This window comes from Strigops habroptila, chromosome 4 (assembly GCF_004027225.2).
Source record: "Strigops habroptila isolate Jane chromosome 4, bStrHab1.2.pri, whole genome shotgun sequence".
NCBI classification, from domain to species: domain Eukaryota; kingdom Metazoa; phylum Chordata; class Aves; order Psittaciformes; family Psittacidae; genus Strigops; species Strigops habroptila.
Window position 1 is genome coordinate 35,910,685 of NC_046358.1, and position 19,076 is coordinate 35,929,760.

Here is a 19,076-nt window from a genome sequence, read left to right on the forward strand (position 1 = left end):
CCAGAAGGCAAAATAAGAGCAGAGCCAATGGTGAAGCACAGACAGCACTTCTCCCAGTTACCTGGTGGGGGTGTCTGCAAGGAAAAAGTCTTGCATTTTAAAAGGTATCACTGAAGCTTGAGAAAAACCCCAACTGTGAAAGTAATTGTCTTTCTGAAAGGGAAGTTAGATTAACTGTTACAGGCATCAGCCACCTGGTGAAGGTTTCTCAGTATCACCCAAGGTGAGAATGGAAACTGTTGGGGTGATACTGGTCAAGCCCCACTCAGACACTCTGCTCCAGCTTACATGCAACTCTGGTTAAGTTAAACATCTTCCCAAAGAGCACAAAACCCAAGAGTTTTGCTTACAGTACAAGAGCATCCACATGGGTGCTGGACCAGCAGCACTGCAACGGCCACACTCTCACCTTGGGCAATACCGAGAAACCCTCCCCAGGTGGATGAGGTCTGTAACAGTCAACACAACTTTCTTCTCAGAAAGTCATTTACATTTGCAGTTAGTTTCTCTTCAAGGTTTCAGTGATCCTGATGGGGGAGGGATGGGGACACAGATTTCACCAGTGCAGCTCACACACCTATAGGCTCCATAAGGAGGCATGGGTTTAAAAACTCTGGCACAGATGCCTGAAATCCTGACAGAGCAGATATATGTCAAGTCCCCACTTCCTACTTTTCCTTTTTCAGCCTTAGCTAAAAGGAGAAACATCACAATATATAATACAGAAGTGCAGTCTAGCAGGCAGAGTTTTGACAAAGGGAACAATATCCTGAGCTTCCCAGGCCCCTGAAGACCTCCAGCTCCCCTGACCCTAAAGTACTTGGTAATCTGTGCCTAGCCCACTCTTTCACTGGGATGCTGGATACCCATTGCCCTACACAGCTCATGAAGTACTCCGAGAAGCCACAAGATCAGCAACTGGAGGGGACATCACACTTCCTTCACATGCCCTCTCTGATAAGATTAAGCAGAGCTCACTCCACAGCTTTATGGCACAGAGAACAGATAATGAATCTGATGCACGTGATCCCAAATAAGCCAATTTACTGTGACAACACTCCCTGCTCCAAAAGCAGGTGTCAGGAGGTTACAGGAGAGGCTAGTAAACAGAGTGACATGCTCTTTAGGTGAGAGGAATCCACCTAATCCTTTCCAAGAGTTACTCAGAAGGGCTGGAAACTCCAGCAGGGCCAGCAGCCAGAGAAAGGGAGATGTCACAGCAAGGAGGCATCCTCCAGTCTTGAAAGCTGGCTCTCTGCAATACTAGGCTATGGCAAAACAGCCCACAAGAGCTTAATTCAGCTTCATCCTTCCTCTACCTCTGGAGCATGCTGCTCACTAGGAGACACCACAAACTGCAGTGTCAGGACACGGAACTGTGGCAGATCAGCACCATCGCCACTACTACCTGCTACTGCTTCACTTTAAAGCTGGACATAAACAGTTCGTTTACCAGTCATTTGTGTACCTCTACTTCTCACCCAAACAAGAGGACAGTAGGCTTGTGGGGACAGCCAGACGCTGCTCTGGTAGTTGATGCTGCCAGTACCCCATCTTCACAGCAGCTCTGTGATGCATGCAATATCCAAGAGAAAGAAGGGACCCTGCTCCTAGGCTGGGCAGGAAGTAGTGCAGAGTTGGCATCAACACTTGGCGCCAGAGTCGGGCAAAATATTCTAAGAATCAAGACAATGTGCTGAATTTGCATTTCTGGGGGCTGGCAAAAGTTGTAGGCATTTCACATGTCACAGTTGCTCAGTGAAGTTTCTCTGTGAATTACAGCTGTTTGAATGCCCATAAAACAGGCAAGAGTTATTTCCAGTGGGGCCGTGCCCATTTGACCAGCCTTTCGAACCCTTTTCCTGCCTACCGCCCCTCAGCTGCAACAGGCTTTCCAATGCAGAGCCCGACCCAGTAAACTCATAGTTTGTTAATGCCCATTCCATGTTATGTCCAGCTTTACAGAAGCAATGTCTACAGCCTTTGGGAAAAGCCTGTCTGAGGGCCTTCCTGAAAAACAGTTCACTAGCACTAACACAGCTGCAGTGCCACCAGTGTTTCCAGTGCTGCAAGTCCTACCACAGGAGTTGGCAGCTGCTGGTAATATCAAGACCTTAGAGATCTGCAGACCTGTTCTGACCTAGTATCATGCAAGGGCCCCCATTCTTTCTATAGCCAGGGAAGATGCACAAGCAGCGGGTTTCCCCCCCTCCCCCTGACACACACTATGTGAATACAAAATGCTGCAGCTATCTTTGTGTTAGCCAAGAAGGATGACTCGATTGCACTCCTGTGGCTGCAGATGTCTTAAATCTTGGCCAGCATAACTTTTGAGTAGGAAAAACTGTCCCCATTTTCAAGCCAGACTAATTAAAAAAAAAAGTTTCACTGCATAGTTCCCTCTCTAACAGTCACCATCTCAAATCAAGACAGAGATTGACATGGGGCTTATACAGAGGAACAGAATAAAGGCACAGACCAGCAAGAAAAGAGACTGAATTATAAGCCACTGAATGCCTTTCCACATCTTTTTGACAGCCAGAAGGGAATTATCTCAGGGAGGTCAGATTCTAAATATGCTCTTCATACCAGAAGCCCTCCTCTCTTCTCTAGAACTCATTTACATCTACTAGAACAAGTGCCTTCCCCTTTCTTTTATCTAAAGGGTGTGAACTGAGCAGATGACGCAATCCAATTTTTAGATAGGCTGCCTGACAGTTTTTCTTATCTCTGCTGAGAGGACATCATGTACTATAAAACAAAATAAACAAAACAAAAAGCCAAACTAGCAACTGCAATACTAACCAGTAGAGCTTAAGAGCGATTCAAGAGAGGCATTTGTAGAAGACTACTGCACTGAAAAGGGAGCAGAGAATTCAACAACTGCAAAGACCATTAGCACCCTCAGCAGGTACAAAGCCACTATCTCACTCACTCCAACCTGGCTACTCATCCACCAGGCTCTTCAGGCACGACTGCGGGCAGAACAGCAGAACTTCCAGGACTAATTAACTTTCCCCCTGAGGAGCTTCCACAGCAAGCTGGTAGTAAGTGAAGACACAACTCCCTGCAGACTAGCTGGCTACAGTATATCCTGTTATGCAGCCAGGCATAGACCACAATGACCTTTTCTGCTAAAGAGAATAATACTTTTCTATATGACAATTCAGCATCAGGAACAGATTCAACGCATCACACTGCCTTCAGACAAACAGACCAAGACTGCTGAAGAGAAGTAACCAGCAAACCCAGTATGTAAGGACAGATGGCAAAAGACGACATTCTCCAATCCTTCCTTCCATTTGCTTCATAAGGAACGCCAAGGAAGCTGACGCAGTCTGCACATCTGCATACTTCATTTGACCTCCACTGAGATGCCTGGCAGCCACAACCTTGCCTTGGGAAATTACCTTCTCTCAGTCTGTGACTTGCACTTGCTTATATATAAGCTCTATGTATTTCTTAGGTAAGCACTTAAGACTAGTTCATTGCAAGTAACTAACTAACTAGAATGAAAGAAAACAAGATAGGGAAATCCCCTGAACAGAAAACAGTCAAAGACCAGGAGAACAGTAGTGGGGGCATATTGTCCTGTGCGTGCTTGCCTTGCTTTTGTTCTTCTCTAGGCATTTGCTTGTAACCACTGCTGGAGATTACTGGGCTAGAAGGACTCCTGGTCCTTATGTTCCCCTAAAACAACCCATGCCATGTACTGCCGCAGCAGAGCATGGAGAGGGAGGGAGAAGCTAAGCATGTCTAGCAGCGACAACTGCACAGAACAAAGGCCAGACCTTACCGTAAGTGACCATAAGTAGCATGAAGTTGGCATTACGGAACAGACGGAGGATTGATTGCATGTAGGAATACTCCTCTGTTGGTCTTGACTGGATCAAGGCCTGAGCTCGGCTCGGAGGGTGCAGAGGCTTCTCCTTGAAGACTGAAACCAGACACAAAGCACACGTTTGTAACAGTGCAATCAGGGAGCCTGAGCACCCACTGTAGGTAGAGCCATTTGAGGTATGGGCTAGTAAAACCAAGTGTACAAAACACACCATCATCCTTAAGCTTTGATCTCCACACATTAATTTATACAGCAGTAGCAGAGAACAGGGTCTCTCCAACAGTTACTCCTGCCACTGGGGAAACACCTTACCTTCAATTAGCTTTTTGTGTAGGTAATGCCTGGCAGCAACAAAAGAGTTCTCAGGACTAATGATACCTTTGTCTCTAGGAGGATGGCCAGCCAGCAACTAGTGTTGCATGGAGTTACAAAAGCAGAAGTGAAATGGGAAAAGCAGCTGGCAAAGGTGGCCTCATGCCCTGCAGTGCCCAGTGCCTGCAGAGCAATGACCTATGCCAGATTTCAGGCCTGGCACTTCTTAGGCTGGCCAAGCCATCTGCTGTCCGTAACTAGCAATAAAGTAGCATCCAGAAATCCCAGTCACAGGCCATACTGCTGTACGAGGTGCTAGACAGCCATTTTTGTACCTTGCCTGTTCCCTGCCCCAGATTCTTTAAAGCCTACATCTGATTCAGTCACCAGGCAATATGAACAAGCTAGCAAGAAAAGCCTAAAAAAAAAAACCAAAACATGGAGTTCATCAGACAAGTTCTGCTCTCCAGTAAGCACGCCAGTCTTTCATGCCAAAGTTCTGGCTTCTTTGCCACATGTTAAGCAGGCGAGTTGCACCTCTGGTGTCCTGACACTGCTCTCAATGCCTCCTCTCCACTCACAACTGGTTACGTTTTTTTCTCCTGGGAACAGCTTGTTCCAGTGCTAACATATAACCTGACTCTTTCTCCCTACCCTTTAGAGGTAGGTAGGTCCAAGACACAAACTCAAGGCCCAGCACCCTGTTTGCAGGCAAGATGATCTGTGAACCTTGGAAGATTTCTGTTAGCTTTTGAAGGTTGAATAAAGGGGTTGAATAAAACCCTGTTACTCATGCCAGGGTTTTATTATGCAGGCAAAGGATAAAATTAACAATTTGGCAGGTGCACTCAGAACCTCTTGTACTCCCTTCTACATGTGCTGTTCATCAAGGGCTTGAAGCAGCAAGATATGTTATTGCATGATCCTGTCAGCTGTGTGTTAGGACACATTCCCAGATGAACTCCCCAGCCCATTTCGCAGCACACAGGCCGCTCACACACAGGCTGATCTTCTCAGTCCCACCTGGTTTCATTATTCATGCTCCCACCTCCTTACCTATGACGACCAGGATGAATAGGGCTGTTGCTACACCTGCAGTCATGAAGAACATGATGCTGATGTGGTAGGCCAGTTTCTCCACATCATCCACATTGGGAACCAGAAGTGGAGGGACCAGAAAGCCCACAGCGATGCCGAGCTGAGCAGGAGAGAGAGGGGACACAGTGAGGTGTGACATGGAACCACAACATTGCCACCACCACACCCCTCAGCCCCCTGATGTCCACTAAGGGCTCAAATGAGCCTAATCCAATTTCACAAACAAGGTGAAAATCTTCTTTAGCACCCAACAACTAAGAGATAAAAGCCAGCTACTCATTGCAATTAGGCCATGACAGGTTGCCCCAACTGCACTCACAGCTGTCAGGATATTCAAGACAAAGTTCTACAATAGAATTGAGCAGAATTACTACCCACTGCTATCAAAGTAGAGGTCTTGCTTCCCCGGTCCTCCCATCCCCACATGTTCCTGTCCACACACACATCCCACTCATCTTGCACCTGCTCTGGTGCTGGCCTGATCACCTGGGAATCCAATTTTGCTCGTTAAAAATGGCAGAAAACAAGACCATCAAAGCATATCACAATTATTTGCTGGGTTAATGAGTTGAACCAAATTATTTTCCAGTGAGAGAAGCACAAGGGCCTAGAACAGAAACCTGCCCAGTCCTAATGAGATACTAGTCTGCCACAGACACTTTATGACAGTTTCCTAATGAGCCCCCTCCTTAGACAAGGCTCAGCCTATGACCACTAGAAGAACCCAGAAAAACAAGGTTGAGAGCAAAGAAGTGCTGATGGCATGCATCCTAAATGTTGAGGTTGCATGATGGGGCTTGGCAACTGCTCCTGGATAAAATGCTTGGCTCTGAAGGGCTGCAAGAAGAAACCCCTGCACCTCTAGCCTCTCCTGTGCCAAGGGCCGCACAGGTCCAGCTGAGGGGCTCCTGCAGTGGCAGCACACACTTTAGTGAGCACATTAGAGTTTTTAACTCCACAGCTGTTTCTCTAGGACAGCGACAAGGAGCTGTAGCAGCACAGACTGCCACACCGATAAGTGCAATTGACAGTGGCACAGCTCTTCAGTGGCACTCTCAAATAGGAGAGGGAAGAAATAGTTACTTTGGTGCTTAGGAGCTCACTCTTCACGAAGTGGCAGCCAAAGTGCACTCAGCACACTCATGAGTACTCTAAACACAAGAGAGGCCTATAAAAGCCACTTTCCTCTCTTTGTGTTTCAGGGTTTGTGGCTGAGCTTCAATCACCGTTTTGTTCTCAAGTGTATTTACCTGTTCCCCTGTCCCTTCCCAGCACTTGCAAGCCTCTCAGACATCACAGAAAGAGCCATGCTCAAGCTCAGCTCTTGCTTGCTCTCAAGGCTCTGCACACTCACCTGTTAGGGTGAGTGTTAGGAGCAAAAGTAGGTTTTTGTTTGGCAATACCCTCACTTTCGCTATTTCCTAATTTAAGCCTATGTTGGCTGTTGTGGACAATGACAAGGCACACACAAGAGCCTCCAATAGATGGAAGGACTGAGAAAGCACCCAAGAGAGAGATGCCAAGTGGCCATGCAGCTATTCTCATCCTTGCTTGAAACAGATTTCCAACCTCTTTTGCAGGTTGTACCATTTGCCTGGAGACAGGAAAGCACTAAAAGTACCAGAACAGTGCTAACTGAACCAATACAGACTAACAGCATTAAAAAAATCCCACCCACAGTGGTTATTCAGCTACACCAATACAGCCCCTATAGAGCCACTGCCCTCATCACAGTGAGAGTGGAGGTAGGAGGTATGCAAAACATAGGCATGAGGATATAGTCAAATTAAACCCATTGAATTTACTGTTTCTTTGTAGAAACATAGATCAATAGGAATCAATTAGCACCACCATGACCTGTTGTCCCTGTGTAAATGGACTGTTTATGCCTCACTGACAACTGACCAGCAGCAAGACAGCCCCGCTAGCCAACTGCTGCCCTACAGAAGGATTCTGCAGTGCTCACTGCATTGACAGTCCCTGGAAAGGGTCTATTACTCCACAGGTATGGAAAGCAAGGACTAAAAAAGGCAAGGACTATCCTACCCATAAACTATATCCAAACATGTCAGCATACAGAGCAGAATGACTCAGGAGTCCCTTAACCCAGGCATGAGCTCAGACATACTGCTGCATTCTAGCAAAAACTCCTTGTGCTTTCTGCATACTTTCTCTGACATATCTCCATGTTTCTGGGACGCCAATGGACTCATTTTGGAAGACCCACTCACTGTCCAGGATCAAGAACACAGAACAAATACATTTGACGTGCCACATCTGGTAGCAGGGATAAAAATCAGCTTGTGCTGTTCAGTTCTAGAAAACTCTCCACAAACTCCCTCCTCCTCTACCCAGCTGGTGGATTTCTGAGACAGGAAGGATACCTAGGTTTCAGGCAGAGCTACCTGCTAGATGCAGACGCCCTATTTATCTTACAGACAAGTAACTTTGAACCACATCTGGACAAATTTGTCCTGTGTCAAGCTGCCCTACACTTGGACCTGGCATAGGCTGGGTCAGGATCAGCAACAGGCATCTGTGCCAAGTTCATTCTTGGTGCTGGGTCATCACAGGCAGCCAGTTGGAAGAGTCACCAATAGACTACAGATGCGCGCCGTGGGTTCAAGGTACTGTCAGGAATGAGAACATTCAGGGTTGGCCCTAGCAACCATAGTAAGAGAAGCTACATTTTATACTTCAGAGAAACTGGCATCATTAATTCTATGAAGATGAGGTTCCCTGACTTGACTAAAACTAAAACTTCCCTGGAGGGTACTCACAGACCCTAGATTATTCATACCATTCTTAGCAATGAAGATAACCTTTCAAAACCATGATGAATATTATACAGCCTTACCTTTCACAAGGAAATTTTTAGCCTGGTTCACAGCAGGCCAGTGCCCACGTCACCATCAGCCCAACAGACAACACGGTAACTGGTTAACCAGAAAATTTAAGGACACCTTCGCAAGGGACAAATAACTTTCTCCCTTCTCCACACCTCTTGTGTCCGGGCTGGGAAAACAAAGCAATGTAAAAACAAGGATGGTTCCCAAACAATCTGTGCTACTCTCCTTACGGACACCATCAGTCATTAGGGTTCATAGTGCAGTCCCCCTCACCAGCATACAAATTAGCATCTCCAACCTTTGTACAGGCAGAAAGTCTCCAAGACCTGTATAGATAGGCTCCAGTTACCCAAACTTGGCAGATCATTCAGCATCCCCACTCCCAAAGCACAGGCAACTGTGCTGATCTTTGACATTCTCTTCTCAGGAACCAGGCTGCTGGCACTTTATTTTAAGGCAGCTTTAAGGTAATTTTTAAACTGAATACCAGTGAAATCAACAACTACAGCAAAGCACACTGGTCAGATGACTTATTATTTAAATGCAGATAAAGCATAGAAGGAATGTATTTCCTACCTGAATTTTTGTCAGGGACTCGTCCCAACAACATCATATTCAAGATTCAAGCATATACAAGAACAGGCAACAAAACCAAGAGCAAGTGGTTAATAAGATGGTATAAATGTACCAAAAGTCTTGAAATGGAAAATGGGATGTCTAATTTAAGTTTAGCTGTTTGTATACTAAGAGTCTGCTGAAGGATGATAATCAGTGCAGTATCAGCATAAAAACTGTAAATGAATGATCAATGGAGGAGTAGGTCTTCACCTTAAAGAAAACTAAGAGTCAGCAACAAGAATACAGAAGCCCTGTAAAATTCCATAAGTAAGCACAAATATTGACAGAGAAGACCACCAAACCCAGAAGATCAATTAAATTGTTAAAAGATAGAAAGAGAGAGATGCTGCAAGGGCAGAAAAAGTGCAACAGTGAGAAATTCTGGCAATGCCTTTGCAGGCTAAATAAACGTCATGACAGGGATGATGCAGAGACTGCAGTTCTGGATTCCATAAATACTCTTTTCTGAGGAGAATCTTTAAGAGGCAGCACAATTTGTGATATAGACCTAGAGCAGCACAGTGTGACCATGCTCAATATTACAGAATGGTTCTGCATGGCACTCAAATTCAGCTTCCTTCCAGCAGCAGCAAAGAAAACCCCCAGTCTCTAGAGAACTAGGGCAATATTCGACTCAAGAGGGAGCTGCCTAAAAGGAAAGCAGCTGGTTAAAGGCAAATTAAAAAGAAAAAAAAAAAAGGAGAAAAAGAAATTAAATGCTTGCAAGTGGTATTAAGGCTATGTAAAGACACTACATCAGAGGTGGTGTAAGCCTACAGAATATTAGCAAAAGACTTTAGAACAACTTTACAAACTAAGTCAAAACTCTTCAAACACAGAAAAATCAGGAAGCCTGTCAAAGTCTGTAAGGCCAAAAGATGATCACTATGAGAAGTTTCCACATCGACAGAACCTCTTCACATGGCAAAAATCTGAAGCATTGTCAGTGGAAGATCTTAATTTATTTCAACGAATTTCTTCTATGAGGCATCAGGACCAGATGGTCAAGATCAAGTCCACAGAAAGCCCACGCTACTTGCACACAAACACACCAAACTGCTAACTCCACTCTGTTACCAAATATTCAAATCAGGAATGGAGGAAGGGAAAAGAGATGCGAATTTTCAAGAGGCCGAGCAGAGGCAGGAGTCCCAGGAAACCCCTAGAGCCAGAAGGCCTGGGGTTGGCCAAATGGGCAGAAATCAAAAGACTGACATTTACACGTTGTTATCAATACAAAAGGCTTTTCAGACACTACAATTTCAACAATCTCAGCAAGTTCCCAGTCCAAGACTTTGGAGAGTTAAGAGGATACACTCTTTTTTTACTGTCTTTCCCTTAGCAGTTATCACTGATTGGCCTGGGGCTGCTTGACAAATTTGGCCTGACCTAAACCAGATGCTTCTCTGGTGTGATGCATTGTACCTTTTCAAAGGAAATGCTTTTGGGGAAAAAACAAAATAACATTAAATTAAATAAAATCAAGGGCTTCACCTGCTCTCAGCAAAGAGAGTTCATTGCATTTGTCAATACAGCACTGGAGCTACTCTATTTTTCCACTTCCAGAAGAATGACTTTTAACAGGGCTCACACTCCTTCTGACCTGGGTATCAATCTCCCACAGGCACCACCACCACGCCCGAAAAGCCTGGAGAACAGAACTAGGAGAATCTAACTACCCACTGCAGACCTCTCTTTGAGGGACATTTGTGCAACTCTAAATCAGTGTTTTAAAGCATGAATAAAACCAACACTTGACCTGTGCCAAAGACTTCCCTCCTGGCAGCCCTACACTGAGCCACCCACGCAGGGCCACTGCCAGAAGCCTTCTGAAGGTCACACTGACGCAACCTCTCCATTGCTATTGGAGCCTCTCCTCCGCTGTCTCTGAAAGCAGGCGAGGAGAAAGATTTGTGCAGCTGCAGGGGAGATGAGGAACCAGCCTTGAACCATTTACTTACAGTGCACAGCACTACCTCTAATCCTCAACATCCACATCAACCAAGGAGATGAGGAATCCTCTAGAAAACCAGAGGGACTACCATGCTCTGGAAGAAAATGACTGATATTTTAATTGTTTTAACAAGTCAGTCCTGCTGTACACACCGATTTACCTGTTTTCTGACAGATATGTTTAGGCCTGTAGGGCTTCGCATTTTCCAAGATGTTCTTCTCCAGACAAAATAGTAGAAATGGTTTTGGGGTTTTTGTTTTTGAGTTTTTGGGTTTTTTGGGGGGTTTGTTTTTAATTATACTTGATTCTAATACAAATAGCTTCAGATAGCAAGAACTTAAAAACAAATCCTATGAGATTCCCCAAAGAAGCGATGAGAACTGGCCCAACAATGTTATCACCAGGGAAGCCAAGGTTCTCAGGGAAAAGTCAGCCTGCATGCTGCAACTATTTTTCTTCTAGAAACCTCTGTCTCAGATAGCCACCACAACAATACGTTGTCTCTCCAAAAATCTTACAGACAAAACACACAAACCAAATAACAGCAACATCCATGTTGTTCAGTAACAGATCAGAATGTCACGAAGCCCACACTAGCTACCCTATAGTGCAAAATCAGTGCAAAGATGCAGAACATAACTGGCAGTGGCAAAAGGACACATCTGACAGGTGGGAGGAGGGGGAAGTTGCATAGCTTGCTGGATCTGAACAACACTCCTCTTGTTGCAGTAGGAAAGCTCTTACGAAGGGGAACAGAAGGTCTCTCCTCACTACGTTGCTTGGGGGGGGGGGGCGACGTTGGGGGGACGTTGGGGGGGGGACTTTGAACCAAGCTCAATACATACAGAACCCATGCCAGATGCCTCTCCGACAGTTCTGCCAACATAATTAAATGCATCAGACCTGGATCTCCATTCACCCAGGGAACCCCTTTGAGGACATAGCTATTGCAAAGCCCTAGGCTACACAGCCTCTTCCTCTCCTCTTGTCTGTGTGTCAGAGCCCTGCCCTGCAGTGCTCCCTCCTTTTCTAACCACAGGTTCCTCCCACACTATAACCATGACATTTCGCAGGAGATAGATAAACTTTCTGACCCTACAACGCATGTATCGCAATCTGTAGAGAGCGGACAGCCACCCCCTTCTCACACCCTGTGACTCCTACTGCATATCAGCTTCCCAATCCTCTGCTATCAGCATGGGTCCCAGCTGGCTTTCTATACAGAAGGCTACAGTAGAATTGAAAATACCCAACCGAAGAGCTATGTAAAGCAGAAGCTGCCAGTTCCTACAGACTGCTGTCCAGAATATCACAGAATCATAGATGGTTTGGCCTGGAAGGAACCTTAAACATCATCTAGTTCCAAACCCCCTTCCACAGGCAGGGACACCTTCCACTAGATCAGGCTGCTCAAAGCCCCGTCCAACCTGGCCTTGAACACTGTCAGGGATGGGACAGCCACAACTTCTCTGGGCAACCTGTCCCACCCTCACTCACAGCAAAACTAAAAAAGAGCCTGTTGAAATGTAGATAGTCAAGAAGTTAACGTATGTAAATGTTTGCAAACCACAGCTTAGACACCTTTCTTGCAATGTTTTAAAAAGCAGAAAGGACACAAGTTGTGAGAGGAAACATTATAATCCAGGCCTTGTGGTAAGATAAGATAGGGCTATGGCTCTTTTTCACTCTCCCATTGACGTGGGAGATAATGGATTTTTTCAAACTGCACTTGCACAACCAAAGCTTTTCTGGAAGCAAAGCAAACTCCCTTCCTCATCACACTTCTGCTTCTGTGGCACCATCTCATGCTGCTTGATATGATGCAATGCCATATGATGAAGACTACTTCTCTATGCAAGTCATTCAGAGCCTCTCAGCCCCAGTTTACTGGGAAAGAAATGCAACACAGCAAAACAACAGCATTGGATAAGCGAGAATAAAGCAGAAGAGGAGTTTCAGTTCTGACAGCTACCTCAGCTGCTGCTGGAATCCTCAGTTGGGTTATAATACTTTGGACCTACCATAGTCACCTAACATAGCCAACCCCAGGGGATCCTGCAGGGAAAGTGCTGAAGGTGCCATAGGACAGCCCTCCCAGCAAAAACACTACAGTTATTCATTTAACTCCCATGCAACTTCCACAGAACATGACCTAACAGCCAACAGCTTCTATGAGGGAGAAAGGGAAGCTGCCTTTAGTTTATGGCTGGACCAGATGAAATGGGCAGAAAAAGTTCATTTCAGGCTCCAGTGTCCATTTACAGAAACTTAGGCATTCCTGGGAAAGCCACGTTGCTATTTGCTCAGCACACCCTCCCACACTGAGCCACATCCAGGATCTCGGAGACTTAGCCACAGAGCAGTCCTTGCGATTCAAGTGCTTTGATCCACCCTGCCCTTCTTTACAAGGGGAAGAAGGAAGCAGGGGATAAAGAATGTCACTACCTCTTGGTTCCTTGCTAAAAATCTTCTCTATTCTAATAGCTAAAACCAGGGCCAACCTACAGGGCCAAGCTACACAGGGGTGTGAGGCAGACCGCCACTTGCCTCTATTTCTAACAGGGATCAAATTTCATTTGAAGAGTTCGGGAGCCTCCAGCAGGGACAGAAAGGCCAAAGAGATCTAGAAGTCCACTCGAAGACAGAAGTTCCACAGGACATGCTCCATCTCCACAACACTTTTTAGACTTTCCTGAAGGGCGAAAGGTACAGAACAGACTTGGTAGTGAGGCATGAAACAGCAGCACATGCTCAGCACAAAACCGCATTTCAGGCTCATCAGCACAAAAACAACAGCCATTCAGATGTTGCAGACCCAATTACTTGGCAACACCCTCCCGACTCACTACCCCATGCAGATTCTTTCCCCCAGTTGAGAACAAGAGAAGAGGACCCACTAGGGTCCTTTTGAACTTCATTCATTCTCTCTCCTGAATTTATTCACAGCTTATCATCCAGTTTGTCCACTTCAAAAAGCCATCACCTAATCACTGCTAGACTGGCACTCCCAGCAATCTGCAGATAGCATCTAAAAGCTCTGCCTCAGGCAGTTTCTGTTATGGAAGCCCTAAATCTCTGAAGTCACATGCCAGCTACATCAGAACAAGGACAGACCTCTCCCTGAAGATCAGTAAGGTGCAGAATCATTTTTCCCCAGAGGTAAAGGTTAACATGGAGTTTAAGTTTTCTTTCCTCCCAGACCACATCAACACTTCTACCAACCCCTGCTAAAAAATGAGAGGCAAAATTACAGCAGAAAGATCATCTAACACACCCGCATCTTTACTTCCAATCCTATCAGCTATATGTTTCTCTTTGTCAGAATGGCAAGAGCCAGGAACAAGGTCTCTTTCAATCAAAAAAAATAACAATATTGGTAGTAAAGCAACACCAGGTCACAAACATACACAAATGTTCTTTCATTGCCCCTGAGCAACAGTTACACACTTCTCTGCATGCTGCCCATGTCCCATTCCCATCAAGCGACAACAGGGAGATTCAGCAGTAAGAGAGAGGCCTAAAACCAATGAGCATGAAGAAGCATGGCCCAGAAGGAGAATCCAATACTCTACTGCAGTTTGTTTGGGTTTTCTTAGAAGATATTCAATATCCAGCCTGACTGATTCAATTATTTACTGTTCAGGGCTAACTTTCAACCTGAAGGTTACCACCACTCAGCAAGCAGCAGCAGTGTCCTGAGCAGACACCACCCCAGCAGACCCTGGATGAACCAGCAGGCAGGACTCTCCTCAGGGCAACACTGCCTAAGTGCTGGCTGAGGTAGCTGAGAGAGCAGGAGCAGAAAGCAGGCAGGTGTACCAAACAAAAGAACAGCGACACTGCCCTGCTCCTCCGTGCAGCTGGTTGCAATTCTTGATGGAGGGCGACATCAGTGCTTGGCATTCAATAAAAATAATCGTGATAACTCACGACAGAATTTTCTGCCTTGAGGATATGTAACTGAGTGACGTGGCGAGGGAAGGAAAACCATACAGTTGTAGAGGAATGAGTATAGGGAATAATTTGCCATACTGGCATACTGCAATTACAAACCCACTGTATTATAACCTTTGCTAACACTCCCTAAAACACAGTCTTTAACTGCAGACTCAGGAAAAAAGGATGCCTCTATTTCTTCCCCCTGCACAACATCACCAGTAAACAAAATAGCGACTTTTCATTCACTCTGATTATAGACCTCAAGACCATTGACTAAAGGAATTAATAGGTCCTTCCTACGGAGTATGCTCTGCCTTTGCTCCTTGACACTTCTGATTTGATTCTCTAAAAGGAAAGCCTGGGCTTACAAAGTAAAGACTATGTACTGAACTGAGGTCTCATCGACATGTCAGTTCAACCCCAGAACAGTGTTCAGCATCAGAAGTGCATTGAAAATTTGCTTTTCGTAACTGTTATACTAACCTCCTCCTTTTTGGACAATGGGGATACCACACAGGCATGGAGCACAGGCTGAAAACCTCATTGTTTGGATTTCTTATGCACACTGTTGAGTAACTCCACCTGAATAATTAAAAAAAAAGTCTGACCGCAAAATGCTCAGTTACTTATTTACTCCTGAATCAGCAGAGTGCTCATGCCAAGTTAAATGCCTTCCACTCTAAAGATTCATTTAAAACACATAAAAAACAGCCCACTAGCCTGGGTGATAACAGCAAAGAGGAAAGCCTATATTCACTCAGAGAAAGATAAGTATGTTTTTCCAAAAGACATAAACAAGAGACTCCTTAAATTCCTAGCAGTGTTTCACAAACTTCAGTTCCTCAAATACCATTTCTGAGCATCCACCTCTTTTTGCCTCAGCAGTATCTAAATAATCACAGAAACCCAAGAATGTGGGGAAAGGAGACCTTAAACCCACTGCACATAAAGTTGTCTGTGAGGAAGAACCTGCTTTAGAAAATACCTGAATTGCAAACCGTTCAAATTTGAACAGCAGCTACCCACAGGCTGAATCAAAGCTGCTCCAGGGTGGTACAAGTCATGTGTGGGGGAGTACATTATGTACTAACGCAAGGGGCACAGGTCCAGCCTAGCAGCTAATGCCAGGTTCTGCTTCCCTCTTCTTCATGTCAGCGTTGCACAGCCAAACTCACTTAATTTATGCCACATTGCATCAGTATTGGCCTGTCTGCTTCATACAACAGGGATGAGTGGGTGTTCCGGTGCAAGGGTCAAGAAAGTATTTACCTGATCCTTTCAAAGCTGTGGAAAAACGTGTCTCCTCTGAGCACTAGCTAACTACAAGAGGAGACCATCACAGCCTGAGCAAGTGTTGGATCGCTGGCCTCCCTCACCCACCTTGATACAAGAATGCTCAGGGAGCTTACCTCCTTCTAGCCTGATGGAAGGTTTCTTTGTTGTTTCTTTGCAAAGCAACTGCTTGTGAAAACCCTGTACCTACTTTTAAGGGGTACAAAAGTGCTAAAGTCCTCTTCCTCCAGGGCTCAGTGTCAAGTACTCCTTTCAAGTAGGCCGCTAATCTTCTTAGTCCCACCTAGTTGTTAGCAGGAGGAGGACACTGCAGCTTCAAGTCCAGATGCAACTGCAGATCTGAGGTTTGCAGGACACTCTGCCTGAACTGCGTTTCTCAGCACCATGCATTCATCTCCAGCCCATCCAATGGTCCAACTGAATCGTACCCCTGGACTGGAGATTCGCAGACACAGGAGTAGGAGGGCAATGGAGAAGATCCTGAGCCCAAACAGCTCTCAAAGCCAGAATCATACACAACCCCCATGCTGCCCCCAACTTTTATAGACATAGGTCCCACTTAGATCTCCCATATAGATCTGCCACCACCATCAGCCCACAGCCTAACCCCAGCTGCATCCCTCCAGGTACCAGCTGCATTTCCCAGAGGGAATTTCATGCCTCTTACCACTACTGCTGCTCTCCAAGGCCTACACATACCTTCCCCCTCCTTGGTTCGCTCCCTTAGTACCCCCAGTCTCTGGCCAGGCAGGTAACAGCCCATCCCTGTGCAGGCCAGCCAGGAACCATTACCTGGTTCCCAAAGACAGCGATGGAACAAGCAGTGGAGACCTCGCGGGAGCCGAACCAGACGGAGGCGATGCGCGAGGGCATGCCCAGGATGAAGACCTGGGACAGAGAGCAGATGACCTGTCCCAGGACGGTGACAGGGAAGAGGCGTGGCTTCAGGCTGCCCAGCTTCACCCAGGCACCCAGGGCATTGAGGGCCGAGCCTGCCAGGGCGATGAGGCGCAGGCCCCTCTTGTCCAGCAGCCAGGCGACAGGGAAGAGCAGGGGGATGTAGGTGAGCATGTAGCTCATGGACAGCCAGTCGATGGCAAAGGCACTCACGCCATAGAAGCGCACGAAGATGTTGTTGATGCTGCCGTACTGGATCCACTGGAAACCGTTGCACAGGGAGTAGCTGCTGAAGAGCAGCAACACGACCCAGCGACGCCGGGACAGCCGCACCCCGGCGGTGACAGCAGCGGCCTGCCCCCCCGCCGCCAGCGCCGACGCCCCGGCAGGCTCCCCCTTCACCATGCCGGCAGCGCAGGCCGCCCGCCCGGCCCGTCTCGGCTCGCCTCAGCACGCCTCCGCTCCCCGCCGGCACCCACCTGGCCGGGAAGCCCCGCCCGGCCGCCCCGCCGGGCCCACTAGCGGCCGCGGCGCGGGGCGGTGCCACCGGCCCGGCCCAGCCCGGCCCGGCCCCCCGGCCCGCCCTGCCGCGCCGCCTGGCTGCCCGGGGGAGCACGGCCCCGCCGGGGTCGTTGTGCGGCAGTAGCTGTGGCGTGGGCCGCGCGGAGGGACAGCGACCCGTCCCCGTGGCCGCCAGCACCCCGCCATTAAATAGAGGCCCCGGCGTAAGAACGACGCGGTGCAGGAGAGGCTTCAGGGTGTAAACTTTGGGTGACGAACAGGCCGTGGACTGACCTAGAACAGCGTCCGGGGGGGCTTGTGTGCATGTGGGCAGCACCTGACCCAGCCAGAGATGCCAGGGTGGACGTCTGGAGGATGAACCGGTTTAGGTTTCATTTGGGTTGGCTTCCGATGGGTTTTTTCATGAGATGGCACACTATGAAGTGGAATCATCTAGTGAAGTCAAAATTAAAACACCTCAGTGGGACTGAAGCGCAAGAGCCAAAAGTGATGTTTGTTTTCATCCTCCTGGGAAACCTGCAGTTAATGAGTCAGTTCTTGTTTTCCCATAACTTCAGCAACACACCAGTCTGACAGGTATCTGCCTGGAGATCACTTATGATCTACAGTTCATTTAATTAGCAATCTGTTATCTGAACTGTACAGACATTACTCAGTGCGAGCTTTAAAACGTGGACTTGGTTGCATGCTGGTGGTGTTCAGCTCTTTTCCACACAGCTCACAGCTCAAAGTTCACTTGGAAAAACTGCAGTGATGAGCTGTCTTTAGGACTCGGGTCAGGACATGAAAAAGTGAAGTTTCTCTGGCTTGTATTTGCTTTGTGGAATGCTGTCGGAGGTTACTGATGCTGATGCTCCTCTGAGTTATCCACCTGACTACTGCCGGGAGCAAGGGCAGACCATCAGCTTCGGTGCCTTTATGTTCTTATTTCCCATACAAGGAAAAAAAATAATCTTTGGACAAATTATTCCAAGGAGAGCAAATGTCACCTTAAGTGCTTCTTGCTGTGTATCCTTACAGCTCACTGCTTGTCACCCACTTGGGTGTCCTACTCCCAAGAGAGTGGCCAAGGAGTGCAGCTGGAGATAAGCAAAGCCATCACAGCCTTCACTATGTGCTCTGCTGAAAGCACCATAGAGCAGAGCTGCAAACCTTCCTGCTCTCCCGGTCCTCAGCCCACAGCTTTGCCAGTCAATCTCTAGCTTCACTGGAATGCTGGTTAGGATGGTACAATGTAACCATAGTGTAGTCCTTTTATGTAGTGAACAAGAAAGGCAAATTCAGAAGCAAGAGCCAGAAAAGAGGTTTTCAGTCCCATTTATTATTAGCTTAGGCACCTAAAGTTACTCCGAGCACTGTACTGAGACAATAGAAAGAACAGAAGAATTTGTTCTAATGCATTTGTAATTTAAATGTGTCAGAAATGCAATAAGTTATAGCAGTGCAGAAAGTGCAGAGGTGAAATGGAGAGGGAAAAGGACTGTCACAGTCCAACAGTTGCATAGTCTGGGAACTTTGAGGATATAAAATAGTACAGAAAATTAACTTTTAGATTCATCAGGTTTGTAAAGGTCTTTATAAAATTCTCCACAATATTATGAGGAAATCAAAGTTACCCAGAGGTAGTCACTATCATTAATTAAAGAGTAGGTGGAAAGCAAAGATCAAGAAAAGAAATAAACAGGCAATTTTTAGCATGGCAAACTGGGACTGCTCAGAGTACTGTCAGCCATTAATAATCCCAAAAGCAGAG

At 46.7% G+C, this 19,076-nt stretch overlaps 1 protein-coding gene across 5 annotated transcripts in view; it reads right to left on the bottom strand.

The window, feature by feature from the left end:
* The window catches only part of FLVCR2 (FLVCR heme transporter 2), a 34,128-nt gene extending 16,907 nt beyond the window's left edge, over positions 1-17,221 (bottom strand). For all 5 annotated transcript variants that reach the window (XR_003990913.1, XM_030482439.1, XM_030482438.1 and 2 more), the window contains exons 1-3: positions 16,697-17,221; positions 5,210-5,351; positions 3,797-3,937 (exon numbers count right to left, since the gene is read on the bottom strand). Coding sequence is in view for 4 of the 5 variants with exons in the window: in XM_030482439.1 (XP_030338299.1) it covers positions 3,797-3,937; positions 5,210-5,351; positions 16,697-17,206 (793 nt within the window). In the remaining variant the exon portion in view is untranslated. The remainder of the gene's footprint in view (positions 1-3,796; positions 3,938-5,209; positions 5,352-16,696) is intronic.
* Between the last annotated feature and the right edge of the window lie 1,855 nt (positions 17,222-19,076).